Here is an 18,774-nt window from a genome sequence, read left to right on the forward strand (position 1 = left end):
TGCATTGTGGGTAGTGTAGGCAAAAACAAGCTTTGGACAAGGACAGGACAAGTGTCAGAACACAATTGACGACATCTCTGGTTCTGCTGCGTTTAGGTCGATGCAGTGTTTTGTTTTGTTTTTAAACAGATAATATTTTTGTAATGTAAAGTTTTAATGTTTTAATGTCAGCGGTTTTGATATATATTTATGTTCAACCGTCACAAACGTGTATAATGTGTGTCGAGGACGTGACCTCTACACTGTTAAAAACTGATTGTCGTTTCCATTTCTGAAGACAAACAATACTATTTGCCGCCATATCAGATCACATTGTGAAATCTACGAGTATCAGTGTGTGTATGTGTGTGTAGCCTTATCCAGGCTAAAACAAGACAGCTGTTCAGAGAGCGAAATGCAGGAGGAGAAAAAAATAATAATATTAGCAGAATGACCCAAAAACAACTTAAGTAACCGACAACGGGGGAAGAAAAGAAAAAGGGAGATGTGCTGAAAATTGCTGTGGCAAAACTTCCTGTCTCCAGTCGCATATAGCATTATATAATATTATTACACACACACACACACACACACACACACACACACACACACACACACACACACACACACACACACACACACACACACACACACACACACACACACACACACACACACACACACACACACACACACACACACACACACACACACACTCAAACGTATGAGCAAACAAACACTGCCGAGAAGAACACAAACTGACTGTATGTTTCTCTGTGTGTGTGTGTGTGTGTGTGTTTACCTCTGGTCCCAGTCGCCATGTCTGCCACCTTCTGAAAAGCATCCAGGAAGGCTCCAGTGACCACGATGGTCGTCCTGGATCAAAGATGAACAACGAACATATTCGTTAAATGGTTAATAGACTGTATATGTGTTAACACTTTTCTAGTCTTACCGACCGCTCAAAGTCACATTCACACACAACATTTTGGCACAATATCCGGGGTTCCATTTCTTGACCAAAGAGCCGGGCATCGGACCACCGACCTTCCACTCAATGGACGACTCGCTCTACATCCTGAGCCACAGCCGCCCCACATAGATTCATCCATCAAACACACAAGTATGTGAACATTGGCCGTATATAAAAAATGGACGTAGTCACCGGGTTCCGGAAAATGAGTGTGTCTAAAGTGGCTGAAGCCTGTTTTCTCTGTCCTGACCAGCAGAGGGCGACTCCGCTGGTTGTTTCTATAGAAGTCTATGAGTGACTCGATTTCTCACTTGATTTACCACGTGAGTGAACATTTTTTCTCAGGAGTTTAAGGTTCAATCTCTAGTTTCAAGTCTTCCCCGATACAACACAATGTTAATTTTGTACCTTATGATCCATTTAGAGTCAAATAGACGATAAAGCACCGTAGCGTGGGTACAGCGTGATTGACAGCTGGTAACGGTGCACGGTTGCAGGTGTGGGTGGGCGAACATGGGACGAGCTCTCAGTCAGGCCACACCCCCCAATTCTATGTCCAGTTGAAAAAAACAACAACATGGCACCAGTCAAAATGCAAAACGGCATTTCCGAACCAACGGGTTGAGACAAACGTCTCACACGAAATACGTGTCTACTCACGTATTTGCGTTTACTTTGTTTGGACTCTCATCTCGCGGAAAAATTCTGTGTATCGCGATTGGTGTGAACGCCCCATTACAGATTATTGTGTGTCTGATTTTGGGGGAAATTTAATTGAAGCATTTTGTAAAGATATAAGAATTCCCCCACGGCGATTGGCAGATAACAACGCGAGTCATGTCATGACTTCTATTTGCTTGTAAGTAGGCAAAGTCTGCAGCAGGAGACAAGTCACTAACAAACCTCGTTTGCTTGGTTTTTAAAGAAAGATGAAAAGAAAAGGAAAGAAAAATAAATAAAGGGCTTATATTTTGGAAGCTGGTTTGGTGGCGCCACATGAGAAGCCAGTTGCCCTCAAAGGCCGGTGTTAGGAGTGTAACAGGATACCTCCTGACACACACATCATCAATGGATGTATTGTGTGTGTGTGTGTGTGTGTGTGTGTGTGTGTGTGTCAGTTCTATTACCAGTGAGATATATGTTTTCTATAGCTGGACACACACACACCAAATGCAAAAAAAATGTAACAAACCCATATATGAGCATCATGAGATAACAAGACACTGAAACTCTTTCTTACGTCTGGGTTTAAAGACCCCCTCCAGTCACTTTTTAAAGTATCTAAAAATAATCTGATATACCTAATATTTTGTTTAACATTGTTTACCCCCCAAAAAGTTTTTAAAAACCCTCTGAAATGCGTCTGGAAGAAACCTTCCACTCTCTCTCCCTCACTGAGGAATTCTGAGACTACGAATATTCATGATATGCAAATAACACAGGCCCCGCCCACCACCGCTACTCGCGTTAGGTTGACCGGTGAAAGAACGTGCCTAACGAGATGGTTAGAGGCAACATCGGAGAGATTCAGACATAAAACTTTCACATAATGCTATTGCTAACACTAACTGTCTGCTGACACACCTGCCGTCCTCTCGTGGATGCTAACTGCTAATGCTAACTGTCTGCTGACACAGCTGCCGTCCTCTCGTGGATGCTAACTGCTAATGCTAACTGTCTGCTGACACAGCTGCTGTCCTCTCGTGGATGCTAACCGCTAATGCTAACTGTCTGCTGACACAGCTGCCGTCCTCTCGTGGATGCTAACTGCTAATTCTAACTGTCTGCTGACACAGCTGCCGTCCTCTCGTGGATGCTAACTGCTAATGCTAACGCTAACTGTCTGCTGACACAGCTGCCGTCCTCTCGTGGATGCTAACTGCTAATGCTAACGCTAACTGTCTGCTGACACAGCTGCCGTCCTCTCATGGATGCTAACTGCTAATGCTAACGCTAACTGTCTGCTGACAGAGCTGCCGTCCTCTCGTGGATTCGCTGCCTCTGCTGAATTGGAAGCTTCCGGTTTCTTTGCCTCACATTTGCATATTCTACAGCGAATTAATCGATTAGTAATCGACTACTAAATTAATCGCCAACTATTTTAATAATCGATAAATTGGTTCAAGTAGTTTTTATGGAAAAAAAGAGTCAAAATTCAATGATTCCAGCTTCTTAAATGTGAATATTTTCTGGTTTCTTTGCTCCTCTGTGACAGTGATCTGAATATTTTTGGTGTGTGGACAAAACAAAACATCATGTTGGGATTTTGGGAAACACGATCTTAATTTTTCACAACCAAATAACTAATCGATTAATTGTGTTAGTTGCAGCCCTACTCTTCATGCTTCGACTCTGGCTGCGGTCCCACTCTTTTGACATTTTTACGAATCATTTTTACGAGGCAGGAAATGTTTTACGAAAAAAGGTCCGTAGCAACGCCCACGTACGACCCCCTCTGGAAACATTTCAGGAAAGCGTCCGGCGTCTCACCTCGTGTCCCCATTCACCACATGTGCCGTGTCTACAGATGAAACTCATCGTGAATCATGTGACGACCTCTTGTGGTTGATAACCTAATCAAATGTTCCCCGCAACAAATCTGTTTAGACTTCATTAAACTATGGAAAAAAAAGAGATTGAGTTCAAGGGAAGCCGGGGGAAGGAGTCATGTTGAGAAAAAAGACGTGGCCCTTATATTCCCAGTAAATGTTGAGTGAATTGAATCTCTAATGAGCCCAACATGGTATCTTACTCTATGAAAAAAAGAGTAAGCAAAACCCCCGAGGGTCTTTGTTTTTATGAGTCGTCTTTAAAAAAAACATTTCATTTTTTATGGCGGTTTAATGAACAAACACAACTTTTAGAGTCTGGGTTAAAGCTTTTATGTGAGCAGTGTCTGCTGAGTGTGTTTCCGCAGCAGATCTTTTTAAGTAGTATTAAAAATTAAATGGGTTTGAGCAGCGTGGACGTCCTGTGTGTGTGTGTGTGTGTGTGTGTGTGTGTGTGTGTGTGTGTGTGTGTGTGTGACTGGTAGGGCTAATGGCCTGTAACTGGCTGCAGCAGGCACAGAACCGAGATGCTTATCGAGGTAAACAGGCCCGGTGGGAGAAGCACGGCCATTACACCGTTATAACACGGATCCGACCACCGGGTAGATATCCCATCCAGTCATTTTGGCCAATATCGCCACGATACAGATATTCCATATCGAATCGGGCCATCCATAACCATGACCAACTGAGTTTTGATTGTGGATGAATGTTGAACGCGTGTCTCACCTGAGCTGTGACTGCAGTTTGGTTCCTTTGGTCACAAAGTCCTCCCATGTAGGATAACTGGCCTGCAGCGAACACAAGAGGACAACAACGACGACATTAAAAAAAAAAAACATAACAACAACATGGCATCAGTCTGAACCACGAGAGGATTACAAAGATGTTGGGCCTGAAGCTATAACAATATGTATTTCATACCGTATAAACCTGCAGAGCTCAGAGATTTGAAAAAAAGGAAACATAGTAGTGTTGGATGTAGCCTAAACACACAGGTTCATCTTTTACTTTCCTGAAATTCTTTCAAAGCAAAGCAATGTTTCCTATTTTTTGACCTAAGAACAGGAAACCCTCAGTTCCCGCTTTCCCGTCGGTCACTTCTTTTGTATCTCCGTCATTCAACAACTGCAGCCGACGCCATCGACAGAATCTAATTCTGTGGGAAATTGGGCCGCAACTAACGATTGTATTGGTTGTGGATACATCCGTTGATTATTATCATCTCGATTAATTCATATAATGGTGAAAAATGTTGATTGTGTTTCCGGGATGATGTTTTGTTTTTGTCGGCACACCAAAGAAAGTTTGAGCTGCACGGCGGAATTAATGAGCCTCTTCTCATAAATCACCGCGTGTCACCGGGCGGAGAAGTGTTCGCCCCAAAGAATGTGACGGTGCAAATTCCTCCCAAACCAGTTTGAGAGTGAAACCTTTTTGTTCACCCTCATTTTATGGAGAGAAAACAATCTTTCAGTTTCGTGAATTCCCTCCAAGATGTGATGTGCTATTGAATTTTTTTTTTAAAACAGTGCAACAAAGTCATTAATGTACAGTTCCACAGAGGTAATGATCATTTTTAGAGGTTGTGGTTTGGTGCTGTTGAACTGTTTTGCAGAGAAGTGTTTGTATTATTCATTGATATAAATATGTCACTGTAACACAACATAATTTGACAGCACCCTAGTTTTCACTAGGGCTGCAGCTGACGATTATTTTCTCGATTAATCGATTAGTTGTTTGGTCCATAAAAAGTCATAAAATGGTGAAAAATGCAGATCGTGTTTCCCAAAACTCCAACATGATGTTTTGTATTGTCCCCACCAAATATATTCAGTTTACTGTCACAGAGGAGCAAAGAAACCAGAAAATATTCATATTTCAGAAGCTGAAATCTGAAAATTTGGAATTTTTGAAAATACTTGAACCAATTAACCGATAATCAAAATAGTCTGCAACTATTTTACTAGTCGATCGCTAATCGATTAACTGTTGCAGCTCTAGTGGGGAAACTTGACTCACAACGTTATTCGTAACAACAATACAGGACAGAAAAAATAGTTTTATTACATTCTTCTGCAGAGATTAGAATACGCTTCCCTTCTTTAGGAGTAAATATACGTGTGTGTTTTTGTCCCAGCAGCTGATTATGTAATCTAAGGCTGGTTCACGCTCCAGGCTCCGACCTTGGGTCACATCTGTGGCCAACAGCTGCGGCTGGTGCCGTGTTCTGGTTGTTGAATTTAAAAACGGTTTGGAAACGAGGACCTGAATGGCACTTTCTCTCGCTCTTCCTTCCACTGAACCCGGTCACCCGCCCCTGTCCTCCGTCTCTGCCGGTCCATCGGAGAGAGAGAGAGAAAGAGGGGATAATACCGATTTAACCCCTTAACACCGCCACACCGTTAGCCTCTTAGCTCCGCGCCCCTAAAGCCGCTAGCTGGTCACTGCTGCACAGCAAGCTAGGCGTGCACACGGCACTGGGGGCCCGACGGGTTCACAGGCTGCAGGGATTTAGCACTGCGTGATGAAATACTGCAGGTGACCCGACTGAATGCCTCCGTGTGTGTGTGTTTGTGTGTGTGTGAACTAACTCAGTGAACCTGCGATAAGCAGAGGAAGGAAGGAGATGAATTGGAAAAGCATTTCACTTCCAAAAAAGACCACGTTATTGATTCCTGCGTTGGGGGGGGGGGTGGATTTGTGCTTGGATTCAGAGAATAAATAACTGGAGACGAGGCACATTTAAAACGCCAAAGTCATTTCAGCGGCATCGTGCTACTGTAGCTGAAAGCATACGTGATGGGTGAATTGGTCATATTGAGGGATTATTAAAGTATTTCAGGCAGTAGATCATTTCTAGATATGATGAAATTGTGTTTCGAACTGAAGGCATTCATAATGTGTCGAGGACGCGTGCCATTTTCTGGCTGTATTCTCACGTGGGCTCACTTTTCTGGAATTTTTCTAGGAGCTGGCGGGAACAGTTCAGGGAAAATGTCCAGAGTAACATTCGCGTTCCCATGTGAAGCCCCTCTGGAAAATTTCAGGCGAATGTTCGGACTTCAGTGCGCGTCTGAAAGGGGCTATATTTTATTGATTATTCTGTTTACTGACCAATCAAACAGATCGATCACTGTGATGTTGGTTATCTATGATGTTGTTCCCACTGTGGGCCAGACAGCCAAGCCAAAAGCCAAGATCACACAATAACTAAATTTCCCCGCTGCTTGTACTTCAGCCTGTGCGGCTCTCGCAGTGCCCCCCTTGTTCCCCCCTTGTTCCCCCCTTGTTGCCTCCTTGTTCCCCCCTTGTTCCCCCCTTGTTACCTCCTTGTTCCCTCCTTGTTCCCTCCTTGTTCCCTCCTTGTTGCCTCCTTGTTGCCTCCTTGTTCCCTCCTTGTTCCCCCCTTGTTGCCTCCTTGTTCCCTCCTTGTTAACCCGTTGTTCCCTCCTTGTTACCCCCTTGTTCCCTCCTTGTTACCTCCTTGTTACCTCCTTGTTAACCCGTTGTTCCCTCCTTGTTACCTCCTTGTTAACCCGTTGTTACCTCCTTGTTACCTCCTTGTTACCCCCTTGTTTCCTCCTTGTTCCCTCCTTGTTACCCCCTTGTTCCCTCCTTGTTCCCTCCTTGTTTCCTCATTGTTCCCTCCTCGTTACCTCCTCGTTCCCTCCTCGTTACCCAATTGTTCCCTCCTTGTTCCCTCCTTGTACCTCCTTGTTCCCTCCTCGTTCCCTCCTCGTTACCCCATTGTTCCCTCCTTGTACCTCCTTGTTACCCCATTGTTCCCTCCTTGTACCTCCTTGTTCCCTCCTTGTACCTCCTTGTTACCCCATTGTTCCCTCCTTGTTACCTCCTTGTTCCCCCCTTGTTACCTCCTTGTTACCCCCTTGTTACCTCCTTGTTTCCCCCTTGTTCCCTCCTTGTTCCCTCCTTGTTCCCTCCTTGTTCCCTCCTTGTTCCCTCCTTGGGAACTCCTCGCCTTAACTTTAAATTCTGCCAGGATTTGTTGTGACTGCCAGGAATGTCACAGTCAGTCGCAGACAAAATATATACCAGCGCTGGGTCTTTTTCTTTCCCCAGCAGGCGGGGCTTAAAAAACGCCACTGAAAGAGCAGCGGGGTCCCCTGCAGCTCGACACCGGGCGCTTTTAAAGCAGCGGTTGCTAAATTAGGGACCCGGGAGCCACAAAGGTCAGCGGCGGCGTCCGGAGGGTTTCCCAGAGACAGCTGCAAACAAAACAGCTGTCGACTTTCATCCGGCTGGACAGCAAACGGTTATATCAGCACTCCGCTCCGCGACAACACGAGTTCCGAGGGAGAGCAATCTGATGAATGAGATTTTGGATCATTGATTTGTTTAATTTGATTGCTCGTCTCAGGGGGGAACAGAGACGGGTTCTGTTTTTCCTGTCAAAGGTTTTAACAGTAACTTAAGAGTTTTGTCATTCCACTTAGTGGCTTAAAGACATTTTGGTTTCTGCGTATATGTTGGTTAATAATTAAGAACGGGTTTTTTTTATTGTAATGTCTTCAGGTCAAACGTGAAGCGAATCTTTCACGGGATGAGATTATATACAAAGTCACTGCAAAGCCGACGAATAGACACACAACGCCAAGAGTCGCTTCACTCGCTCGAGCGGAAATATTCGGACTAAAGATCTGCGTGAAGCAATGTTGTGAAAAGACAGTTAGCGTTGAGATTAACCCGGCGTCAAAGAAAGAGAACGGCCGACTGTTCACGGGTTGTGTTTATTCACCACGAGTAACAAGAGTAGACACAAATGAGGCTGAGGCCAAACATGAGCAAGTAACACGCCGCAAAAATTCATTTACAGTTTTACCTGAACGCACCATAAAATTTTCCTCTCAATCCATATCGTGATTACAATTCTCTTATTTTATAGCTTAAACGATTCTTCCAGCAGTTACTCCAACAGTTAATCGATCAGTAATCGACTACTAAATTCCTCACCAACTTTTTTGATAATCGATTAATCGGTTCAACTAGTTTTTAGGATCAAAATTCTCTGATTTCAGCTTCTTGAATATGAATATTTTCTGGTTTCTTTGCTCCTCTGTGACAGTGAACTAAATATCTTTGGTGTGTGGAAAAAACAAAACATCATCTTGGAGTTTAGGGAAACACGATCAACATTTTCCACCATTTTATGACATTTTACGGACCAAACAACTAAACTAATCGACAGATTAATCGATTATGAAAATAATATTTACTTGCAGTTTATCCTTATTTTGAGTAAATAATAACAAATTAGGGGGGCAATATTTTCTTTTAATGCAGTTTTCAAACACAAAAAATAGATGTAAAAGTCATTTATCACGCAAAAATACAAAATATATACCAATCAAGAAAATTCTGGTTAATTTGTAATCATAATTGGTCTGGGGAACCGTTGATGGGCACTTGTCATTAACACACAGTATTTTAGACATGAATCTTTTTGGTGTCATCATACCTACAACGCTGTAGTGCCGAGTGGAAACAGTCTCCATGCTCCGCCAGCAGCGAAACAGAAGACCCCATTCACACAGCCTCATGTATGGAAGACATACAGCGCTGTTATCTTATCCGCTTAGTCAACCAGACAGCCTGACCAGGTGTACGGTTACTATAGTCAGTGTGTGTGTGTGTGTGTGTGTGTGTAGTCACCTGTCGTTGAGGCGTCTAATCCTACCACTGATAATCCCGACTTGCTCTACTGACCAACAAAAGGACGAGAAGATGAAGACGGAGCATTGTGGACCGAGGCGACTGACGAGGAAACGGCTCAGGAGAGTGAGGATACTTTTCCCGTTGACCTTTGTGAAGGCCCGACCGACTCGTCAAAGACCCTCGTGTGCACTGCGGCTGAAAGCCAACGATGGTAAATGGACTGTATTTTCTAGAGCCCGACCGATACATCGGTTGGCTGATTATATCTGCCGATATGAGCCTTTCTCAGACACATCGGTATCGGCCGACACATCAGTATGCCTTTAAATGTGCATTTATGTTTTACATTTTAGGTCAAGAATGTTTTTAATGTTTATTTCTCAATTCAAATTCTATGTATTTGGTTGTATTTGTCATTTGTATTAGTTTTTTATGATAAAGTTTATGGTTAAACTAAAATATCAAGCCTCAATTACATTTCTGTCATAATGGTTTGATAAGTACATCTTAGGAATCGTTGACAGATTTTGGACGATGTATCGGTATCGGGACTCTTGTACTCCCTAATATGGATATCAGGCCCCAAAAATATCAATATCAGTCGGTCTCTAGTATTTATATGGCACTTTGTAGTTGTATCGACCATTCAAGGTGCTTTACAGCACAAATCACAATCAAACATTCGCTATTTGTTTCAATATCTTCTGAACTCGATTAGTTGTTGGGTCCATAAAATGTCATAAAATGGTGAAAAATGTAAAGTATAAGCATTAATTAGTACAATTAACTGTTGCAGCTCTAGTTAGTCAGGAATCTTTCTATTCAAGCAGGAGGGATATCGTGTATTTGCTGGGGACTATTTTCAGCAGCGGATTATATGCATTCGGTGCTGTAGCTGGTATTTCCACTGGTCGCACTGAATCGAAAACAAACTAAAGTGTGTGCGTTCATGTTCGTGGAGCATTGGCGTGAGAAAGAAGGAGAATATCACCATATCACATACACGTTGATTCCCTCAGAAGTTTAAATTAATACCGACTTCTGTCGCCCCAAAACACATGTTGAAAAAACAGTTTTTTTCTGACTGTTATGTTTGCCGAAGCTACGAAGAGCGAGGGAGGACGAGACTGTTCAAACAGCAGCTTTATAGGTTTGTTTAACTGTTGTGTTTGAGCAACGCTGGTTAACACAAAGAGAGAAAGACGACAAGGACGGAGAGCGAGTGAAGGGAAAGTAGACATGAGGGCGTGTCAACATCAGGTTAATGGTTTGTTCATATGCTCCACACAGTCGACCGTTTGGTCCTTTAGCTGCGAAATGACCAGGTTTTTTATTCAGCGAGACAAACAAGAGCGTCGACCTCCAGTTCTCTTGTCCTTATGTAACGCGCAATGTTTTCTCTCTTTGATAACCGACGGAAGGCTGAAGCTCGCTCTCGTTAGTTTTGACGTCTTCAACAAGCTGACCTCAAATACCTGGGTTGTCGTTTGAGAGGCGGAGTCACCTCGCAGCTCTGGCCAATCGAGGCCGGGATCCAGACTGAAGTCAATGAGCAGTTATCGATTCCTCGGTTACTCATACACACAATTTATCTATGAAATGATGAAGCTGGTAAGAGCTGCAACAGTTAATCCATTCATCGTTTAGTAACCGCCTACTAAATTAATCGCCAACTATTTTGATCATCAATTCGGTTCAAGTAGTGTTGATGAACAAAACCCCGCAAAAAATTCTCCGATTTCAGCTTCTTAAATGTGAATATTTTCTGGTTTCTTTGCTCCTCTGTGACAGTGAACTGAATATCAGCTCAATCAATTCAAGTTCTATATGTTTGGTTGTATTTGTGTTTTCTTTTATTTGTAGTTATTTATGATAAAGTTTATGGTTATATTAAAATATCACGCCTCAATTGCATTTCTTTGTCATGAAGCTTTGATGACGCCATCTTAGGAATCAGTGACAGATTTTATACAGTATATATATATATATATATATATTGGGCATGTATCTTAGAGCTGCAAGAGTTCATCGATTAGTAATCCACTACTAAAGGAATCTGCAACTATTTTGATAATCGATTAATCGGTTCAAGTAGTTTTTATCGAGAAAAAGAATCAAACTTCTCAGATTTCCGATTCTTACATGTGAATATCTTCTGGGTTTTTTTGCTCCTCTCTGAAAGCGAACTAAATATATTTGGCGTGCGGACAAAACAAAACATCATGTTGGGGTTTTGGGAAATTTCATATTTCATGAATGAGTCCAACTGCCTCTAACCAGCAGAGAAGTGATGTTCTGCTGCTCTCGCTCTCTCGTTCCCTCCTCGCTTCTCCTTTTATCTTCTAGCACGGAGTTTCCCCCTGTTCCTGTCGTCGACGAGAAGAGGAAGTGGATGCCAGCCATGTGACTTCTGTGTTTCTTTGCATACTATTTGTGTCTCATTGTCATTTTTCTTCTGTCCTTGTCGTGATGTCAGACATATAGCGACATGGCTGCAGCGACTTGCGTCTGGTGTTTTCACGTTCCTCTCCTGGAGGAGGAGATTTCTGTCACTTCTCTGCAATTTGAAATTCAAACGAATCCTGTCCAAGCTAGATATGGTGCGTCACAAATACAGAAAACCAGTTGCTGTAGAAGATGCAAATGTGCAAATGATGCAAAGAAACCGGAAATTTCCAGCGCAGCAGAGGCAGCGCATCATGAGAGGACGGCAGGTGTGTCGGCAGACAGTTAGCGTTAGCGTTAGCAGTTGGTGAAAGTTGTATGGCTGCTTAAAAAAGCCAAAAAAGGTACTTGTTTAAACATCCGTTCGTAAAAATCGGTAAAACTGAGGGGAAAACGCCTGACAGAGTCAGCATCTGACCACCCTACGTTTGAAGTGGTGGAGACCCCTACACCCCACCCCTTGATCTTCAAAAGAAATGGGACACCCTACACTACGCGGGAAGGCGCAAAACGGAGGGGGTAGGGCCGTGTGGGGGAGAAACGGGACGGACCCCAACTCTATCAGGCGAAAGTGACGGGGTTAAGAAGCTAAAGTGAAAGGCTGAATATAACAAGGGATTAGATACCGAGTCGCTGAGAAGACGCCGGGCGATGATGCGAATGGCGGGTGAAAAAAAAACATGCAATCTGGTTATTTGCCTCACTCGCTCGCTTTAAAGAATTTGAGCTTGAGGACAAAAATTTCCATGTGACGCAATGTCGCGGACTCCACTTAGCGTTGAAATCCTCGCGGCGGCGCGCCCGACAGAGAACAGGTGGATATTTGCGGGGGTCACGTTCGGGGCTTTGAATTAACTTCTTTGATCACCAGCCAACATGGCTAGTAGATTTTTTCACAGCTACCAGCCAATCAGATTTCTCACTAGCCACATGATTTCCAGGGATAATAACCGGATTATGAGACGCCAATGAATACATTTAATCACCCATGTTTCTTTAAATTGCTTTCATTTGCACACAAGCGCCTACACCAACACACGATGTGTGTTGCATTACTTCATCTTCACCTTCTGCACGGTGTTTGTTTAAAAGCCTCATTCTCTCTGCTGCTTTGTTGAGGCCTAAATGTTTCACCAAGTTGTGTGTGGGTCTTGTACACACCCATATTCACCTGAGGCTGCCTATTTCCCTGTCAGCAGTACACACACACACACCTAATTATCGGGAACTATAAAGTATATCAGCAATGTGACTAAGCATGACGTCACGTCGCATTATGGCTTCTAAGTGTGGGTGTGTGTGTGTGTGTGTGTGTGTGTGTAATTGTACACGGTTATCGCTCAGGTCTATGTGTGGGAAAAGCCTGTATTTTACTCTGCACGCACGCACGCACAAACACACACTAAATTATATATAAAGGTTTGACTATAAAAGACATAATTATTTGGTGTGTGTGTATGTAGAAACTGGGAAGGACTGCAGCAGGCCCCTGAAAGTCATTTACTATTACACACACACACACACACACACACACACACACACACACACACACACACACACACACACACACACACACACACACACACACACACACACACACACACACACACACACACACACACACACACACACACACACACACACACACACTCTAACGTTATACACTGCAGGCGAAGGAGGGCGGGCTCGCGCTGTTGTTTTGAGTGACATTTTCCTTTAAAGTCGACAGCTAACGAGGAGAATTAATTTAATAGTCGAACACTAATCGAATCCTCGTGAAGCGGCGAATTGCACAAGGAAGCGCTGGTGTGGGGGGAGGAGGGGGGTCGACAGAATGGAGGAAGAGAGGAGCGGATGGGGAGACATGCAGCAGGTGGGGGAGGAGGGAAGAGCAGGAGGAACGTGGACAAGAGAGACATGACTGAAGAAGAGAAAAACGAAATTGGTGGAAAACGTGATGAAAAGAGAAAGAGAAAGAGTGATAGATAGAGAGAGGGGGGGGGTATGCACTGAGCATGTCAGGATTGAGGGATGGAAGCGAGGGAGGAGTGTGGAAGGTCGATGGCTCATAATGTCACCCCCCTGATTTAGCTGAGACAAATCAATAAGCCGTCTGTCTCTCTCCGGCAGAACGTAAACGGTCCCGTGAAGCTTCGGCAGGAAGATGAGGTTTATTCTGAGCTATGACGTACTTAAAAAAAAACAAAAAACACACCAAACACAGGAAGTTAGGAACTATGTCTATCTATATTCATAGATTGATTCCAAAGAAAGCCTAAAAACACGGCTGGCGTTCACTGTGTGCGTGCGTACCGGTGTAAACAGGAAGCAAGATCGTCGCATCTCTGCAGGTCGGTGACTTAGTTACAGAAAATACAACCAACATGAAGCAAGAATGGTAAAAAGTGCGACCAGGCGTTTTCTTTTCTCGGGCCGACGGCGTTTTTTGCTTTCGCCGCTGGCCGTCAAGTCGTGATTGATTAAGAACCAATCAGGAAGTGAATGCGGCGGACATCAGCGGAATTCTTTTCCAATAGTCTGTGTGTGTGTGTGTGTGTGTGTGTGTGTGTGTGTGTGTGTGGTAGTAGTGCAGGGTTAGGGAATTAGTGCTCATGGGTCGTAATGTCAACATGTTGACGGGTCTCGCCGCTGGTGTGATCCATTTGCAAGACGGTTCGTAGCTTATGTCACCGTCATCGGTTTCTGATTTGAAATCAGCGTCTTTGAATTTCTTGCTGGAAGGTTGTTTTTTTTAACACTTTATTGTGCTTTAGCATAATTCAGTTTTCACTAATTTAGGTTAGATATTAGATATGGAAAGTCATAACACAACCATTTTAAAAACCTTTAAAGCCGTTTGGTTCATTCACAACGTGACTGACTGACTAACTGAGTGAGTGTGAGCATGTTGTGATGCCCGAAGGAGAAATTTATCTGAACAGCAACTCTCGTGTGTGTGTGTGTTATTGATTCAGAGCTCATGGCATCATATCTTGGTAGTTTACCAACATGGCACTGAACCAATGGGGGCACTCCTGCCATCTGCCACACACACACACACACACACACACACACACACACACACACACACACACACACACACACACACACACACACACACACACACACACACACACACACACACACACACACACACACACACACACACACACACACACACACACACCTCTTCCCTGTTATCTGACAGCGGTAGTGACTCGTGCGCTCACTGTTCTCCGAGTTCCGTCGCGATGCAACCAAACCGCTACACAGTAACTTCAGAACGAAACGAGAACTGAAACCGCCGTCCGCACCCACCTGTGGCCTCCCTCGGCGTAGCGTGCGACCGCGAAAACACACACACACACACACGACACACAGCAACAGCAGAGCCGCCGTGATTCATCTGCAGATCCACTGTTACACAATATTCCCGAGAACTGTGGTTTGATGAAACACATATTCATCCATCAAACACACGTACGCATTATGTGAACATAGACTGTATATAAAAATGGTCGTAGTCACCGGTTTTCCGGAAAACGAAGCTGATGCTGAAGTGTCCGAAGTCTGTATTCGCTGGACTCACCAGCAGAGGGCGACTCCACTGGTTGTTTCTATGGAAGTCTATGAGAAAATGACTCTACTTCTAACTTGGTTTATAATGTCGGTAAACATTTTATGGTTCCATCTCTAGTTCAAGTCTTTTTCAACACTATCCAATGTAATTGATAAAAGAAGCTATTTCAATGAGGCAGCTTGGGCTTTTCATAAATAAATATATATATATATTTTAAACAATATTTACTAAAAACAATATTACATTATTTGACAGAATATCAACCTAATCTGAAGCTCAGCGTCAGGACTGGATTCCTAGTGTTTAGTGTGACTATACATTTCAGTGGGACCATCACTTTGGCTCTTGTTTTCTGACCAGGACTGTACGTATTTGAAATAATCTCATCACCAACAGCCCATTCTTCTTCGTGCGCTTGTCGTCCCTCTCATAAGCTCGTTTGGCATCGGCCAGCTGTGCTGCAGTTCCAACACGCCGACCGTTGGCCCGGTGGACGGTAAAAATCACGCCGTGTAGGATTTCACGGGCGAGGCTTCCAACACTTTGGAGGCGACGCTGTGTTCGGGGGGGGGGGGGGGGGGGGGGGGCTTGAAAACAGAGGGGTTGATAACACCGAACATCTGAGAGCAGTGAAACGCAGACAGGCAAGCAAAGGGCAGCCTGCTTCACAGACATCAAAGAGCCCACAGCTGGCAACTTCCCCCCCCCCAGCCCCTCTTACCCCCTCAGGTGGCCCACTTCCAGCTTTAACCTCTGCTCATTCATTACCCAATCAACATCCGCGGCCATCATCCTACCCAGTCTCCAACATCCAGCCCATTCATAACCTACGTGTGAAGGGGTTGTTTTTTTTAGAAGTATTTCACAGATTTCACCCATTTCTTATCCTTGTTTTCATCTCTTCACCACTTCATGCCTCGATCTGGGTTAGGGGTCGATTACCGGATTCATTCTCATTCTTTAAAAATACCAGGAAATAGTTTGACGGTGCTCGCTATAAACTTCCCAGTGACCAAGTGATTTGGCCAAACACAAGTTAATAAGAAGGTGCGATAATGAAAATGAATGAATCATCCATAATCAAACTATTGACAAATCATTTGCTCAGCCGACCGCTGCGGCCGCGCAGGAAATGTTGACATGAATATTATATTTGAGGAAGTGTGAGTGAAGCAATGCACGAGGCTGTTCACGAGGAATGAACCCAACCTTTTCCCTCAACTCCACTTCAGGATTTGTCTTTTAATTTGCTCAGGGTTGCCGATTTGATCAAATCCATTAGTAACCAACTACTGGATTAATCAACTGTGTTAATGATCGGTTCTAGAGCCCGACCGATGTCATCGGCCAACTGATTGGAGCCTTTAAATGTAAAAAAAGATGTTTGTTATTAGTTCTATGTATTTGTATTCTCAATTTATAGTTGTTTATGATAAAGTTCATGGTTAAAATAAAACACCAAGCCTCAATTACATGACTTTGTCATAAGGGTTTGATTACGACATTTTAGGAATAATTGACAGATAAATATATCTATATAGATATAGATATTTATATCTATATAGATATCTACATATATAGATCGGCCAATGTGTCGTATCGGTAATCATTCATCAATTAGAGTCGATTTTATTTTATTTTATTTTATCAGACAGAACTTCTTGAATGTGAATGCTTCCTGGTTTCTTTGCTGAATACCTTTATGGGGGGGGGTCATCGTGTTGGAGTTCCGGAGCAAAACAATCGATCGATTAATCGATAATGAATCAAACCCACATTAGTTTCATCCCATAGTGTAAAAGAGAGAGTGGTGTGTACAGGAGGAAGTTGAATGAAACACGTTTGACATGGGAAATGGAAAAGAGCAGAACGAAGATGAGGAGGTGAACGAGACGAGTGAGATCAGCTCGGCTTTTTGTTTTTTTAAGTTCTTAAATCGCTTTGAAGTTTCAAACGCAGACGGGCCGTTTGGTGCAACCGATGTACACTATAATATATTTATACACATAAATATATATACAATACAATATTGACATACATGTATATATGCTATATTTCCGAGGCGGGTTCTCTCACCTTCATGTCGTTCATGATGAGCTGGAAGAGCCCTCCCAAGGCGCTGCATTCCTTCTCTATACCCGCATCCATGTTTCCACGGGCTCGGTGGGGACAGAGAAGAAGAAGAAGAAGAAGAAGAAGAAGAAGAAGAAGAAGAAAAAAAAAAAAAGAAAAATCCTCCTCCAACTTCCCAAACTTTTCACCTCCTCCCCCCAAAACAAGAAAAACACGAATCCAGCAGAGATTTAAATATATATATATATATAAATATATATATATATTCCAGTAAGATCAGCGGAGGCGTTCGACTCCGTGTGGGAGAAAGTCACCGGGGGAACATCCGTGTCGTCCGGGCTTCAGGTCCGCGGCTGCGGCGGCTGCTGCTGCCCGGCCGGCCGACTCGACGACGGTCCGGAGCGGCACCACATCGCGTCCCTCGGCCCCGCGGGCCGGCTCGTCTCGGCTCGGCTCGGCTCGGGAGAATGTCTGGCAACTGGTGTCTGTGGACTTCCGCCCGGGATGTTGCTTCTGGAGTCCCGGTGAAACAAATGGGGGGAGACGACGAAGAAGAAGAAGACGAAGAAGAGGACGAAGAAGAACCCGCAGCTAACAGCGGGGAAGCTAACGTGGCTAGCTAGGTTAGCGTCAACTCCGCTAGCAACCTGTGACTGTGCGTGCGCCTGCGTGCGCCTACGTGTGCGCGCGCGTGTGTGTGCGTGTGGGTTTCCAAACGAAAACACACGCACGGCGAGAGAGAGAGAGAGAGAGAGAAAGAGAGAGAGAGAGCGACCGTGATCGCTCAGTCCGCAGAAATAAACCTCCGCAGCGGCTCCTCTCCCGGTATCCGGTCCGGTTGTAAAATAAAAAACAACAACAACAACAACCGTTCCAGCTGGTTGTTTCCCGACAGCGTAAATCCGAGCGATTCCTGCCGCCGGTTTCCCCGCGAGTTGAGTTGAGTTGAGTTGAGTTCAGCTCGAGAGCGCCGCTCGTTCGTTCCTCTCCGGTCGCTCCAGCGGGAGTCCCGACCTGAACGGAATGAGTCTCCCTCCGCTCCAGCACCGCGTCGAGTCGGACACACTGTGACACACATCACATCCGGCGCAGTTTCAACATAAAGCTCATTGAGAAGGATATCCTATTATGCCCTTGGAGTATATTTTGGAGTTTTGGATTTTGTTTATTTCTACTGTTTCTTGTTAAAAGAATAGAAGCCTTTCCACTGGAGCAGAACATACATTCACTTGAAAGAACAGTAAGTTAAAAAAGCTCATGTATAAAATTATATAAATAGAAGTATATAAATAAAATGTCCCTGTTGACTGAGCATATAGTGCAGATAGAATGTAAAATGGATGGTTATGCAAGTAATGATTATAAATTGTCCATAATTGCACATTGTCCATAAAGATGTGTGTTGAATGAATTGTTTTCTGTGTGTGTGTGCGTGTGTCAGTGCATGTGTGAGTTGAGGGTTGTTATTGCTATTGCTATTGCTATTAAACACTGCTTTT

The 18,774-nt window shown here is 44.0% G+C and overlaps 2 protein-coding genes across 4 annotated transcripts in view; both read right to left on the reverse strand.

Annotated features, from left to right (window-relative positions):
- Positions 1-18,318, reverse strand: part of mtss1 (MTSS I-BAR domain containing 1) — a 43,803-nt gene extending 25,485 nt beyond the window's left edge. The window contains exons 1-3 of one of the 2 annotated variants that reach the window (XM_035630133.2): positions 17,279-18,318; positions 4,231-4,292; positions 782-855 (exon numbers count right to left, since the gene is read on the reverse strand). In XM_035630133.2, coding sequence (XP_035486026.2) covers positions 782-855; positions 4,231-4,292; positions 17,279-17,350 — 208 coding nt within the window. In that variant the 5' untranslated portion in view covers positions 17,351-18,318. The remainder of the gene's footprint in view (positions 1-781; positions 856-4,230; positions 4,293-17,278) is intronic. The other variant, XM_035630134.2, reaches the window with a different exon arrangement.
- Positions 1-18,774, reverse strand: part of LOC118308749 (NACHT, LRR and PYD domains-containing protein 12-like) — a 988,189-nt gene that overhangs the window by 461,372 nt on the left and 508,043 nt on the right. The gene's annotated exons all lie outside the window — the stretch shown is intronic.

This window comes from Scophthalmus maximus, chromosome 6 (assembly GCF_022379125.1).
Source record: "Scophthalmus maximus strain ysfricsl-2021 chromosome 6, ASM2237912v1, whole genome shotgun sequence".
Lineage (NCBI taxonomy): Eukaryota > Metazoa > Chordata > Actinopteri > Pleuronectiformes > Scophthalmidae > Scophthalmus > Scophthalmus maximus.